Source organism: Lycorma delicatula, chromosome 4 (assembly GCF_047948215.1).
Source record: "Lycorma delicatula isolate Av1 chromosome 4, ASM4794821v1, whole genome shotgun sequence".
In the NCBI taxonomy this organism is placed as follows: domain Eukaryota; kingdom Metazoa; phylum Arthropoda; class Insecta; order Hemiptera; family Fulgoridae; genus Lycorma; species Lycorma delicatula.
Genome location: NC_134458.1, coordinates 108,400,840 through 108,416,209, shown reverse-complemented (window position 1 = coordinate 108,416,209; position 15,370 = coordinate 108,400,840). Strand labels below are relative to the sequence as shown.

General features: G+C 32.3%; 1 protein-coding gene across 1 annotated transcript in view; it reads right to left on the bottom strand.

Annotated features, from left to right (window-relative positions):
• LOC142323730 (receptor-type guanylate cyclase Gyc76C-like) overlaps positions 1 to 15,370 on the bottom strand; it is a 142,637-nt gene that overhangs the window by 112,964 nt on the left and 14,303 nt on the right. The window contains exon 2 of the mRNA XM_075363890.1: positions 12,246 to 12,660. Within this exon, the coding sequence (XP_075220005.1) occupies positions 12,246 to 12,635 (390 nt within the window). The 5' untranslated portion in view covers positions 12,636 to 12,660. The remainder of the gene's footprint in view (positions 1 to 12,245; positions 12,661 to 15,370) is intronic.

The window sequence follows — 15,370 nt, the reverse complement described above, 5'->3', positions numbered from 1 at the left end:
TTTCTATATTTAGCTGAGATCTATGTTTTGTCTTTAAAGCAGCCACCACAGAAAATCCATTTTCACAAACATAGAATGTTGAAAATGGTAATAGTATAAAACAATTCCCTTGTTTTCAGTGCAGAAAACTCATCATCTACCCCTTGCCCAAAATTCCCTTGCCCAAAATTCAAACAGTGATGTATTACTAAATTGTCTTCTGATTTCGCCAATTGCCATGGAGTCTATGAAGATTTCTTCTTTGGCAGTTGAGAGCCCTTCAGGAATATTTTTAAATGGATCCCTAACCCACTCATAACTTGCTACCAAGTTGAAGTCAGCAAGAAAATACTTTTTAAAATTCTTTACCAGCATCGCTAAATGATTTTCAATGGTTACAAAAACAACTTTCACATGTTGTTCTTCAGCCTTGTAAGTTTTTACACATTCATCCACATTTGCCAACATTTCTAGGATTTTACTTTAAATCTCTGCTCCAAAATTCCTATTTCCTACAAAAAGCATTAACTTTATCATTCGTATCCAACATATGTGTATTTGCTCCTTGGAGTTGAAGATTCAATTTCTCGAATATGTCGACCAAGTAGCCTAATTCCATCACAAATAAACCATCCTAAAACTTCTCCACTACTGGTCAGTTTTCCTCTTCTAGAAAAATGGCAATTTACTCTTTTAATTCATAAACAAGTTGCAAACATTTCCCACATGATAACCATCTTGCCTCACAATAAAATAGTAATGCTGAATGTACTGCACCCATTTCTTTACAAAGTGCTGAAACAATTCCTGATTTTAACAATTTTAAACAATTCCTGATTTTCCTGTTTTTTTATATAATTTACTACAGTTACAACCATCGTTAGCACAATATTCAAACCAGGTCTCATTTCTTTGGAAGCCAGAGCTCTCTGTGGATCATGCAATGTGTCCAGACACATAGTGGAGATTTTTGTTTCACAAGTACTTGTAAACTTTGGAATCTTCCAGAAATTGAATGAGCACCATCGGTGCATATTCTGACGCAATTTTTCCATTCTATGTTTGCCTCATTAATATCAATTATCCGAGTGCTATTGTTTTGAGTTCTATTGGTTTATAGAAAAGTAGTTCTTCTACTGCTGACATACCATCACAAAATCGAGCATAGGCAATGAAATGAGCATCTTCTTTACTGCTATCTGTTGCCTCATCAAGTGGAATTGAAAACAATTTGTCACGCAACTTCCCAAAAAGCTGATGCCGGTTATATACAGCTATATCACCAATTCAATGGGCAACAGTACCATTTGATAGAGGTATGGACTGCTATTGTTTGGCAAAATTATCTCTAAACATAGTTTCTACAATCTCAACTGCAGCTGACAAAATAAGTGAAATTTGATTTGTATTTTACTGATGCAAATGTCTGCCAAGGCATTTACATCGGTGGCATCCCGACCAAGACCTGGCTGATGACATGAGATGTAATCAGTTAGAGGGTCTAAAGATGACCTCCAGTAAAGCCCATCAGGGCTTGGAATGGAGGGGGTGGTGTGGCGACCAGTAATGTCACAAGGTGGGTGTCTTCCTCCTACAGGGTTGGGATGGCAAAATAAGCTCTTCACCAATGGTGTGAGGCGTTTTCATCTGGCTATTTTATATGAAACTTTGTAAAAGGCAAGTAAAGCTTTTTCATTCACAAAGTTTTTTTTTAAAAAGATGTTTGGTTTTCATATGATTTTAGTTTTAATTTGAAGAATTCTCGGTTTTTGTTAACGAACTCACTATGAGGCGTTTCCAATGTCATTTAACTTTATTAGGTTTCATACTATCTGCTGCCAAAATTTTTGAGCAAACGCATACAGAGGGGCCTTTCTTCTTCATTTACTTCAGTAGTGATAAACCCAAAATTTAAGTATTCTTGAGAATACTTTCTTGATTTTATTTTCAGAACCACGCTCATCTGTGCACTTGTTGATACTTCACTATCATCTAATGCTCACTTACGCCTACTTAAAAATTTACCCATGATTCTATATAAATCGACTGCCATGAACACTTAATACCATGAATTGCAATTAATATGCAAATTACAACATATACATTCACAATAGATTCAATAGTGATAGAAGGATCGACGCGTATGAGACTGGCTGGAATTGAACGACATGCAGCATTTATACACATTTACGCAGACGATCATACAGACATTCCAGAATGTTCAAGACAAATTAGAACTTCTCATGAAGCTGTGAGAATGTCCGATATGGTGGACGTAAGACAGAGAGCAATACAGAGGGATCAATTCTGATTTTGTCAATGCAGCAGATCGGTGTTGCCAAATATCAATAAACTTACTTATTCTTGGTAATTTTTAAGGCTTGTAATTACAGTCACAGTGTAGCTTTAGCGTCAAAATACATTATTATTGTTTAAATTGTTATTGTACAAGAGGTAGGGGGGGGCGATGAAAATTATGATTGAAAACTGGATTGCAAATAGTGAAAGGTTGAAAAACACTGAATTAAATATTTATTTTAATATTATTTTTAATCATATGATAAAAAATCATTTTATAATAATCATCTGTAGGTCCCAAAAGTTAAATAGTGCTAGATTTCCATAAATCTGGCTAATTATTCTTTTTGAATTTTACTGTTTGTTTTGTTTTTAATATTGTTTTATTATTTAAAATCATAACAGAAGAATATACACATGGAATACTGCAAGGTATCAGATAGATTATATCATGGTTAATTAAAGATTTAGAAATTAACTCGTCAACTGCAAAGCATATCCAGAAGCAGACATTGACAGCAATCATAATTCAGTGATAATGAAATGTAGATTGGGGTTTAGAAACCTGACAAAAAGTGTCAGATGATTAGATGGAATTTAGAGAACCTTGAGGAAGAGGAGGTAAAGAAGATTTTTGAGGAGGACATTGCAGAGGTCTGAGTAAAAAAGATAAGGTAGAAAATATGGAAGAAGAATGAGAGAATGTTAAAAAGGAAACTCTTAAATCAGCAGAAATGAACTTAGGCAGAACAAAGAGAACTGGTAGAAAACCTTGGATATCAGAGGATATATTGCAGCTGATGGATAAGCATAGAAAGTATAAGAATGCTAGTGATGATGAAGGTTAAAGGACCACAAAACTACCACATGAAAATAAACAAGAACAAAAGGAAGGTAATGGAATGTAGTAGAAATAAAGTAAATGGAACACTGAATACAAAAATAATATAAGATGAGAAAAGACTATGGAGGTAGAAGAATTTTGTTATTTGGGAAGCAAAATTACTAAAGATGGACGAAGCAGGAGCAATATAAAATACCGAACAGCACAGGCAAAATGAGCTTTCAATCAGAAATATAATTTTTTTTATATCAAAATTAAATTAAACATCAGGAAAGCAATTCTGAAAGTATATGTTTGGAGTGTAGCTTTATATGGAAGTGAAAGTTGGATGATCGGATTACCAGAGAAGAAAAGATTAGGAGCTTTTTAAATGTGGTACTATAGAAGAATGTTAAAAATTAGATGGGTGAATAAAGTGACAAATGAAGAGGTGTTGCAGCATATTGATCAAGAAAGAAGCATTTGGAGAAATATAGCTAAAAGAAGAGACAGACTTATAGGCCAAATCTTAAGGCATCCTGGAATAGTTGCTTTGATATTGGAGGGACAGGTAAATGGGAAAAATTGTGCAGGCAGCGTACATTTGGAATATGTAAAACAAATTGTTAGTGATGAGGGGGTATACCGAAATGAAACAACTGTCATTAGATTGGGAATCTTTGAGAACTGCAGCAAACCAGTCAAACTACTGAAGGCAAAAAAAACTGTTTAATGACCTACCATAATCTGAAAAAGAATAAATAAGAATATGCAAATCAATGACAATATATCACATGAAAATTTTTTCTCTAAATTTCTTGGATTTATTGTTAACAAATATTTACCATGGGATAAACATGACAAAGACTTTTATGGCTAAGTTGCAACTCTGGATATACATTTAAAAAAACTTAATAATAAAAAAAAAACTGAATAGTAAAAATATAAGAATTTACTCACATTGAACAACTTAATTTAAACACATTTTGAGAGACTCATTCAAACATGGTGCTAAGTTAACATAAAAACTATCAAATAATGAACTAAACATTGTAAAAATGAAAAATCATTTAAAAAATAAAAAGATTTTTAATTCATTTGTATTCTATTCTGATGAGTTCCTTACTATTAAAACTAGATTTTTTTTTGTTGTCTTCAGTCATTTGACTGGTTTGATGCAGCTCTCCAAGATTCCCTATCTAGTGCTAGTCGTTTCATTTCAGTATACCCTCTACATCCTACATCCCTAACAATTTGTTTTACATATTCCAAACGTGACCTGCCTGCTCAATTTTTTCCTTCTACCTGTCCTTCCAATATTAAAGCGACTATTCCAGGATGCCTTAGTATGTGGCCTATAAGTCTGTCTCTTCTTTTAACTATATTTTTCCAAATGCTTCTTTCTTCATCTATTTGCCGCAATCCCTCTTCACTTTATCCACCCATCTGATTTTTAACATTCTCCTATAGCACCACATTTCAAAAGCTTCTAATCTTTTCTTCTCAGATACTCCAATTGTCCAAGTTTCACTTCCCAAATAACAAAATTCTTCTACCTCCATAATCTTTTCTCCTCCTATTTTCACATTCAGTGGTCCATCTTTGTTATTGCTACTACATTTCATTACTTTTGTTTTGTTCTTGTTTATTTTCATGCGATAGTTCTTGCGTAGGACTTCATCTATGCCGTTCATTGTTTCTTCTAAATCCTTTTTACTCTCGGCTAGAATTACTATATCATCAGCAAAACGTAGCATCTTTATCTTTTCACCTTGTACTGTTACTCCGAATCTAAATTGTTCTTTAACATCATTAACTGCTAGTTCCATGTAAAGATAAAAAAGTAATGGAGATAGGAAACATCCTTGTCAGACTCCCTTTCTTATTACGGCTTCTTTCTTATGTTCTTCAATTGTTACTGTACATGTTAGCAATTGTTCTTCCATCTCTGTATTTGAACCCTAATTTTTTAAAAATGCTGAACATTTTATTCCAGTCTATGTTATCGAATGCCTTTTCTAGGTCTATAAACACCAAGTATGTTGGTTTGTTTTTCTTCAATCTTCCTTCTACTATTAATCTGAGGCCTAAAATTGCTTCCCTTGTCCCTATACTTTTCCTGAAACCAAATTGGTCTTCTCCTAACACTTCTTCCACTCTCCTCTCAATTCTTCTGTATAGAATTCTAGTTAAGATTTTTGATGCATGACTAGTTAAACTAATTGTTCTGTATTCTTCACATTTATCTTCCCCTGCTTTCTTTGGTATCATGACTATAACACTTTTTTTTGAAGTCTGACGGAAATTCCCCTTTTTCATAAATATTACACACCAGTTTGTATAATCTATCAATTGCTTCCTCACCTGCACTGCTCAGTAATTCTACAGGTATTCCGTCTATTCCAGAAGCCTTTCTGCCATTTAAATCTTTTAATGCTCTCTTAAATTCAGATCTCAGTATTGTTTCTCCCATTTCATCCTCCTCAACTTCCTCTTCTTCCTCTATAACACCATTTTCTAATTCATTTCCTCCGTATAACTCTTCAATATATTCCACCCATCTATCGACTTTACCTTTCGTTTTATATATTGGTATACCATCTTTGTTTAACACGTTATTGGATTTTAATTTATGTACCCCAAAATTTTCCTTAACTTTCCTGTATGCTCCATCTATTTTACCAATGTTCATTTCTCTTTCCACTTCTGAAACTTTTCTTTAATCCACTCTTCTTTCGCCAGTTTCCACTTCCTGTTTATAGCATTTCTTAATTGCCAATAGTTCCTTTTACTTTCTTCATCACTAGCATTCTTATATTTTCTACGTTCATCCATCAGCTGCAATATATCGTCTGAAACCCTAGGTTTTCTACCAGTTCTCTTTTTTCCGCCTACGTTTGCTTCTGCTGATTTAAGAATTTCCTTTTTAACATTCTCCCATTCTTCTTCTACATTTTCAACCTTATCTTTTTTACTCAGACCTCTTGCGATGTCCTCCTCAAAAATCTTCTTTACCTCCTCTTCCTCAAGCTTCTCTAAATTCCACCGATTCATCTGACACCTTTTCTTCAGGTTTTTAAACCCCAATCTACATTTCATTATCACCAAATTATGGTCGCTATCAATGTCTGCTCCAGAGTAAGTTTTGCAGTCAACGAGCTGATTTCTAAATCTTTGCTTAACCATGATATAATCTATCTGATACCTTGCAGTATCGCCTGGCTTTTTCCAAGTGTATATTCTTCTATTATGATTTTTAAATTGTGTGTTGGCAATTACTAAATTATACTTCGTGCAAAACTGTATAAGTCGGTCCCCTCTTTCATTCCTTTTGCCCAGCCCGTATTCACCCACTATATTTCCTTCCTTGCCTTTTCCAATGCTTGCATTCCAATCTCCAACTATTATTAAATTCTCATCTCCTTTTATGTGTTTAATTGCTTCATCAATGTCTTTGTATACACACTCTACCTCATCATCATCATGGGTGCTTGTAGGCATATAGACGTTAACAATCGTTGTCGGTTTAGGTTTTAAAAACTAGATGAATATTCTATTACATTAAGTAAACATTATTAATATTGTAATAGCTAAATTGGCTCAGTAGTTAGCCAATCTAGCAATTTGTATAAGTAGAAGATTTATTTATAAAAGTAATCCAACCTGAGATTTAGAAAAATTTGAAAAGGTAATAATTTATTTTTAAAAAATGGTGTAAAAGAAATGAGATAAAGCAGAATTAAATAATAATTATTTTAAAAGTAAACGAAAATTAAAAAAAAACAAAAAATTGTTTACATAAAAAAATTCATTATACAGCAAATATACATCATTATTAAAAGGAAATCAAATCAGCAATTGCGAATCCTTCTGGAGAAGGGGGCGCATTGCTCTCTCCAAACAGTTATTGCCCCGTTGTGGCTAGCCTATGAAGCGTTAGCACCGAAAGGACTTCAGTGGACGGTCTGAAGGGGAATTAAGTCAGGAGAACAGGTTTTTAAAAAAAGCCTAGCCTCCTGCGATCGGACCCAGAAATGGGTTCAGGAACGCTGGTACAAACGGATATGGAATGCTAATAAATCCGTCCATAAAATATAATAAAACATTAAAAATTAGTCCCGTCATTAAAAAAATAAACCCTTAAACACGCCTGATTATAGAATCATACAGCAGCAAGGGACACTGTCCAGGTTCTCCGATTCAAAGGGAGAATTTGTGAAATTCCCGCCACCTTTGCATTTCATTCCATTAAAAATTTTTTTTTAAATTAAACTGGAGGAATACGGACATCTTTTACTCCAACAGAAATTTATTTATATCATTCTATACAATTAGATTACATTAAAAAAAATTAATTGAAGGCCTTTGAAGTTGGTTTTTTTAATAATTCTGAGCTCAGAAAAATAAGACATAAACAAGATTTCCGCCATAAATAACCTGAAACTTGTACCCCCATAAAGACTATAAATTAAAAAACCTCCGGCATATATTAGTAATTTACAGTTTATATTATATATTTTTCTTTAAAAAAACACTGCCTTTTTTCACAGATAAAGAAAAATATCTGATATTTGACTGATCATCTTAAATAAAATTTACTGCTAATATAAAAGTTAAAATAATAATCAGCACCATCATTGGTTATCTGCTCTGAGACCCCTACATCATGTTTATCTCCATTCTCCACTACGACTGGATAAACTTTTAGGTTCATAATAGTTCAACATAATTAAGGTTAATATATCATAATTTTAGATTTGTAATGTTTTCTGTTTAGATTGCTAAAAAGTTTACCCTTTTCTGGCTTCTCTTCTCTGTACTTCAACAAATCTTCTGTCACTGTTTTAATCAAAACATTTTCAGTTATGATATGTCCCAACCATTTAGTTTTCCTATTTTGAATTATAGTGTCTGAGCTGTTATTCTCACTGACTCTCCTACTTACTTTCCCATCCATTCTGTCTCTCCATTAATCTTTATTTCCTCCATGTATACACAGAATTAAAATAGAATTACAAAAATAGACTTCTGTTTACTTTAAGGATAGGGACAAAAACAGGAAAACCCAAGTCAGATGTCTGGCCTTTGCAAATGCTAGCAAAGACAGAGGAAGAAGCGATTCAATGGGTAGAGGATCTAAAACAGGTGGCTGAGAGTGCAGATTTAAGGGATATCCTTTGGAAAATTGGAAATATGCCCAGCATCAAAAACTACCCCAAAAAGAATATTAACACAAAATACAAAAATCTTAAAGTGGTGTCTAGTTTCAAATATCCAGGGAAACAATAAATACAGGAGTATGGTTAGAGCAGTAATAGAAGAAAGAAGAGATAAATTATGTTTCCTGACCAAAGATATCTAGAATAAGAAGAGCCACTCAAAAAGGACCAAACTAAGATATTATGCCGCACTGGAGAAACCACTGATATTATCAGAATGAAACGTTACACCTTACCAACCTAGAATCATTAAAGAAAATAGAGAGAACACTCAAAAAAAAATCCTTGGCTCCAAGAAAACAACAGAAGGATAAACTGAAACCATAAACTGAATGAAGAATAGAGGTTATCGAAAAAGCAATAGGATGGAATCTGAGATTCCTGGACCATGTGTACAGCAGAATGAATAGAGACTAAACAAAAAAATAAGAACTCATAAAACTCTGCAAAAATGAGTACCTACAACAAATGAAGAAAAAATCACACAACCTAGGAATCCAAGAACAGGAAATGAAAGATAGACAGCTATTTATAAGACAAAAAATACATGAAGTTGAGTTTGAAACAGTGAGAAAGGAAAAAATCATACCAAAGTGAAATGGTGGAAGGTAGAACAACCAAACACAGGGAAAGAATGCTATTTGTGTGGTCCATACTTGGCCTAACTGCAAAAAAATTTCTGTTTATGAGTTTTGATATAAGCTTGTATATATATATCTCAATTTAAAATATTTAAAAATATTTCAAATTAATGAAATATTAATGAGAAATGCAGAATTTCAAGACCCAAAACACAGTGTTTTGTAAAATATTGATCACTTTAGAATAAATTGGGATAACAGTCCTAGTCTCTTCCAGGAATACTGAAGAAAGAACAAAACACAACTGAGAAATTTAGTTAGTTGGAAAAAGAGAAATTTTATTTGCATTGATGTTTTTATTAATGGAAAAAAGTTAAATTAGATATGTCAGTAAACAAAAAATATGAAGACAAAATGAAAACATTTTTAAGAATTTTGACCAGAATTCCCCTTCCACTGCATAGCAATAGCTAAGAGGTGATAAATAGAGGAATGCTAAATAGTGCCGCTTAAATGATATTAAAATTAAAGGTATACTGCATTTTAATACTTTGAGTACCACATGAGTCCAACGTGGATTCACAGATCTTTCTTTACTGTTTAGTCTCCGGTAACTACCGTTTAGATAATTCTTCAGAGGATGAATGAGGATGATATGTATGAGTGTAAATGAAGTTACAGATCTAGTGAGTAGAATGTGTCACCACATGTTAGGTTTACTTATATGGCTGTGTAACTCTGCTTTGGTTTCATAGTTCCTATTAAAAGACATGGCAAGTGAAAGAGCATGGCCAGTATGTCATGAAACTGTTATTGGCCTGTTGATAGCGAGTCCACACTGGTGTCACATGGCTATTACTGTATGATAAATGTAATGAAATAATGCAGAATATCAGTATTACAATATGATGTTATTTTTATTGACAAAAACTATACAAAAGCAACTGCAGAAAATCTGCTTGAAAATAAAATATAGATAATAAAATTTCAACTTGAAAATAAAAAAAATTAACTTTTCAGACAAAATATTTATGTACACCAAAAAAACAGTCCAAACAAAAGTGTTTTTCACACACCACACATTTATATTTGGTTTGAGTAGTTTTTCGCATGGCAATCTTCCTGCCGTCGGCCTTTGACTTTTTTTCATAACATTTATGACATCGCCTTCTTCCTTGTCTGACAACATCGACAAGGCGGTGAGGTTGGTCTGCTGGTGTCGGAGGAGGAGGAACGGCACTAACGTTGATTCCTGTCAGTTCTTCAACTAATTCTTCTTTGAATGCGATGATTTGCATGTTTCCATTTGTAAGCTGATTGTATAAGTATAGCGCATTTACTACATTGGTTCCAAGAAGCAATTCTACAGCAAGTTTTCTGTACCACTTCACTCCACGTCTCAAAGGTGAGCAGTAACTCTTGGTTTGGTTTTTTTGTCAGAATCTGTTAAATCTCTTTATATACTGTAATTGTTTGAAATTTTTTTCACAAGAGGGTAGCATAAGACTATGAAGGGAGGCAATCAGATACCAACATATTTTCGCAGAGCGCTAATCAACCGCGGATCATTGTGATGGGAAAAGGTTTTAACCATTACTGGCCGCATGAAGCCAATGCGTCACTACACAAAAAAACAATCGCTAAAAACGTATTTTTACTCAAATGAGTGACAGTTATTACTAATACATTTTTTTTGTGAAAAAATTGGCCATTAAAATCGTTTTACATCCTGTATAGGTGGCACCCAAAGTGTTAAATAATGGATTAAAAATTGTTCATTTGTTTTAATAATTATATTAACATACTTTCCTTTTCTGTTAAAAAAGAGGGCAGCATTATGTGTCTACTTACAAGTAATATTCAATTTATCTACACATTGTTTTTTTACTTTTAAATAAACTTTTGGCTCATTCATAAATTTCACTTTACTTCTAAATTTCAGTGCACACACACACGCATGCGCACGCACACACAAAACAAACAATAAATAAAACATGACTTGTCAAACTGTAATAAAAATTTTTACATAAAATAAGATATGAATAAGTAAAAAATTGATACAATCTGTAAATGATCAAACAATTCTCAATAACAAATAAATCACTATACTTTTTACTATCCACTCAATACGGAAAACAAATTAATTTAAAAATATGTAGTAACAAAATAAGTCAACTTTATTCAATTAATGAAACATTTAAAATATCTTCTTTTTTTTGCAAAATAAAAAAATAAATTTTCCTTGTTACTGACAGTTATACAATCAGCAAATAACATAATGCCAGAAGACATAAAATAATGGACTTGTACTTAAAATACATGACCTTACCAATTCAGTTGATACAATTAATTTTTATCAAAAATATATTTCTAAATTTTCATAAATACAATGTTGTATTTTGCCTATAAATTTTTAATTATTTTATAAGAAAAGTACTTACACAGAACATGACTTTCTTAAAGTTGAGTTTATGGTACAATCACTAAATAGAACATCAAATACTGGGAATTGTATATAATAAAATGAAAAAAAAATGCAAAACAAAGGAAAAGCCCAGACAAATATTTAGAAAAAAAGTTGTCCAACAAAAACTAGTATCTTAAGTTAAGTTATAACTCCTTCAATGAAAACTAATCAAGGGTAGTCCGTCGATAAGTTGATAATTTTCTTTCTCTTCACTCATTTCCATTTCCTTAATTTCTTCTTCCTTGAATGAGAACTGTAGGAATTTTCCCTCTTTCCACCTATGCCATTAACAACTTCTAGCAGCGAGGTGGGCAGCCATTTTCTTATTACAGCTCTGTTATCTATCCAATAATTACAAAAAGTCAAACTAGCAGATGAGGTATCTACTGGGAAAAACATGAAATTCTGTTGCTCATAGTTATAATATACTATTATCCAAGATACTCTTATTTCACATAAAATCTAATCTAAACAATAACAGCCGCAAAACTTCTGTCAAAATGTTTCCTAATTAACAAAATTAAATAAGGAAGTATTTCTGAAGAAAAATTTTCTAAAAGTCTTAGATAGATATGTAAGCTTAAACATTGGTAACAATGTTTCCTTCTAATACATCCTGAAAGAAAGTATGATATTTCAAGACAGAAGTGTAGTACAAAGATAAAAGATAAATGCTTTGTAATATTTAAAGCAAAACATTACAAATTACATCTTGAAAATTGTATAAAAATCACATCAGGTATTCTTTAGTTCTGAGAAATCAGACATAAATAAAACATACAAATAATAAATTTTACATAAAATAATTTAAATGTAAGCAGAATATATAAACATACACTAGCTGCAACAGATACAAAGAAGGAAAATAATTAACTCACCTCTTCTAATGCAAGTCCTAAAGCTCCTGATATAGCCAATCCTTGTTTATCCTTTAATTCACCTTTTATTGCAGTTAAGTATCCAACAGTTAAGTTCTTTTTTGGTGGTGTCGCTGTAGTAGTAGGAAAAGTTGTTTCCATTCCACTAGTAGTAGTAGTATCCATTCCACCAAAACTGTTATTAAGATTATTAGTATGAACAAAAGAAATTAAAGTCGAAGAAGAATTAGTAGTGGTAGCAGTTTTAATTGTTGAAGCAGCAGTCAGGGTAGAAATGTCTGTGGCAGTATTATAATCTGAAGTCGTCTCTTGGACCGCAACGACCAGAAGCTGCCGGCAGACGAAGAGCGGAAATAGCAGCAGCAGAAGTCGGAACGGTCCGGGGCGCATGGCCGGCCGGCCCTTAGCCCTTCACCTGCAAAACAAAAATTAAAAACTTATTAATAAATAATAACAATTTAAGCAATAACATTTTAAAAAAAATTAAATATAATAATGATGAGATTGCATGATGAGGAGGTTCTTCTTAGCATGAAAAAAAAAACAAACACAATCACATCCACCTGCACACTACTGACCTCCTGAATTACAATTTTTATCAGACTATTCTGATCAGCCTCCACATTTTGAATTTAATACATTGATTACTAGCTACTCCAATATACAGCACATAAAATATGATAGAGCAAGTATAAATAATCTCATTAGTGAAATATGGAAATTGAAAAATAGCAACTAGATGATTAGCGAGACAGATTGATAGTAGTATTTAGTAAAATCAGTTCTATGCTAATTTTAAATCGCTTACAAATAATTTAAAAAAATGTGTAATGTAATATTTGCTTTTTAATGTTTAGTATGCTAAATTTTTATGTTATATATGTTGTTTGACATTATTATGTTTACCATAAACAATATAATAATGTTAAACATTGTGTTTAATAAATTTATGTTAAGTAGTTTAGAAATGTTAAACAGTTTAGATTAAAATGAAATACAATAAACATTTTAAAGTAAAACTGTAATTCTATAAAAATTATTGTACACAAATGTTTATAATGGTAATTTTAGAGAGATTTTATTCAAGTATTTAGTGTTACTAATCCACCAAATTTATTTTTAATTTGTAATATTGCAATCTGTTAACAATCTATTCATTTTTTAAAACTATTTAATTAAATTTAACTTTCAATATCCATAATTATTAATAATATAAAGGATAGCTTTAGTGTTCTTACATTCTAATGATACTCTCTATTAGGTCTTTTTGTATTTTAACCAATATTCTCTCAGCAAGAGAAAAAACATTACAAACATTACATTGTTGTTTCCAACAATTTCCAACTGTTGGAAACAAATCAGTAAAAAAAAAAAGTTCTCCCAAAGTTTTTAAACATTTTAAGCTAATATTATTTCTACCAACATTACCTTTACACAAATCTATAATTATAGAATGTTGATAAAATTTTTAAAAATAATTAAATTGCTTAAAAATTTTTTCACTTAATAAAATGGTGACACTATTCACTCCCTAATCAAAATTAAATAGAACTATATACAAGTTGCTGTGATAAATAGTAGCTTATAGTAGATGGTAATTTATTGTCCTGGGCAAGATGTCATCTATCTGGCCTACCCCCAATGGATTTTTTTCTAACCTCTGGGACCACCGTTAGGTATTGCTTCAGAGGATGAGATGAATGATAATTTTTGTAGTGTGTGAAAATGCCATGCCTGACCAGGGTTCAAACCTGGGTAGGTTTGAATCCCAGTCAGGATAAAAAGGGTGGGTGGTATTGAGAAAATACTATCCAACCCCAAAATGGTTGGATAGTATTTTCTCAACACGCACCCCTTTTTATTGTTTTTGATTTTTCTTCCCCAAAATTAGTTCTGAAAATGTAGGGCTGATCCTACAGATGCTTTAGTGCAGAGGATGTTGAAACACTGATCACAGAGCAAGGGCATTGTTGGTGTTATCTGGTAGAAGGAGTGTCCATGGACTATCTCAGTGACTTTTCCTATCCAGCAGCTGCCCATTCAGTCTAATGGCTGAAGTACTTTCCCTTAAATTCACTTTCCCAAACAAAAAACATCTCCCTCTTTACTTATAATACAACAAACCTCTTCTCAGCTGCTAATAATACAATTATGTTATATAACCCTATGGGTAAATTTAAGCTAATTACAAATAATTAAACATTTCATTCTATAATTAGAATGTAGTAGTGGATTGTCCTTAGATCAACAGGTGAGCAAATTAGATAGAACTACAAGGCACAATTATAAACCATTTTCTATTTCAATTTTTAAACATGAAATGGAAAACTACTTCGTACATGATAAAACCACCCATTTTATACATTTTGAATTGAAAAAAATTTAAAAATGAAATGTTTTATTTCTGATCAAAATATAGTAACTCTTATTATAACTGTCATAGTATTATCAGAATTAAAAAGCTTCAAACGACAGATTTAACTTAATTTTAATTCATCTAAGTATTTCTCAGATATTTATATTTTAGGAGGGATCTGGAGTTGCAGATTTGCCAGGCAGGCATTCAGCTACAAGGAAAATGCAGCAGCTACAAGATAGGAAACAGGGTCCCCCAGTACCACCAACCAGGGTCAACAGATTTCTACCAGCCAGAATACACCAAAGATTCAGTTGCTCTGTAGCATCCTTTTATGGACCTAGCAAGGTCAGACCAACACCCAAACAATAAATAATAAAAAAAAGAGGTCAGGTTGAGGAAAAGGGATAGGTGGTGAGAAAGGAAAAGTAACCATAATAAACGACAATATAAGACAAACAATCCCAGACAAAACAAAATCCAGGTAGCCACATGCCACAATCCCTTAGATTAAGCATTTTTACCCAGGATGGGAGCAGCATGTTGTTGATCAATGATTTTGCATTAACAAACTTAAAATTATTGTAGTAACAAAGAATGCTTTTTCTCAGGAAATGAAAGTGAAATGGTAATAGAATCTTATAAGAACAACTTTGCCAATTTCTGGAAGTGTGTTCCATCAGAAGTATCTAAGTGAACTGCGAACCAAACTCCCACTGAAGGTATCACCTCTCAGTAAATCCAATAAAAAAAAATTAGTCATGTTTGG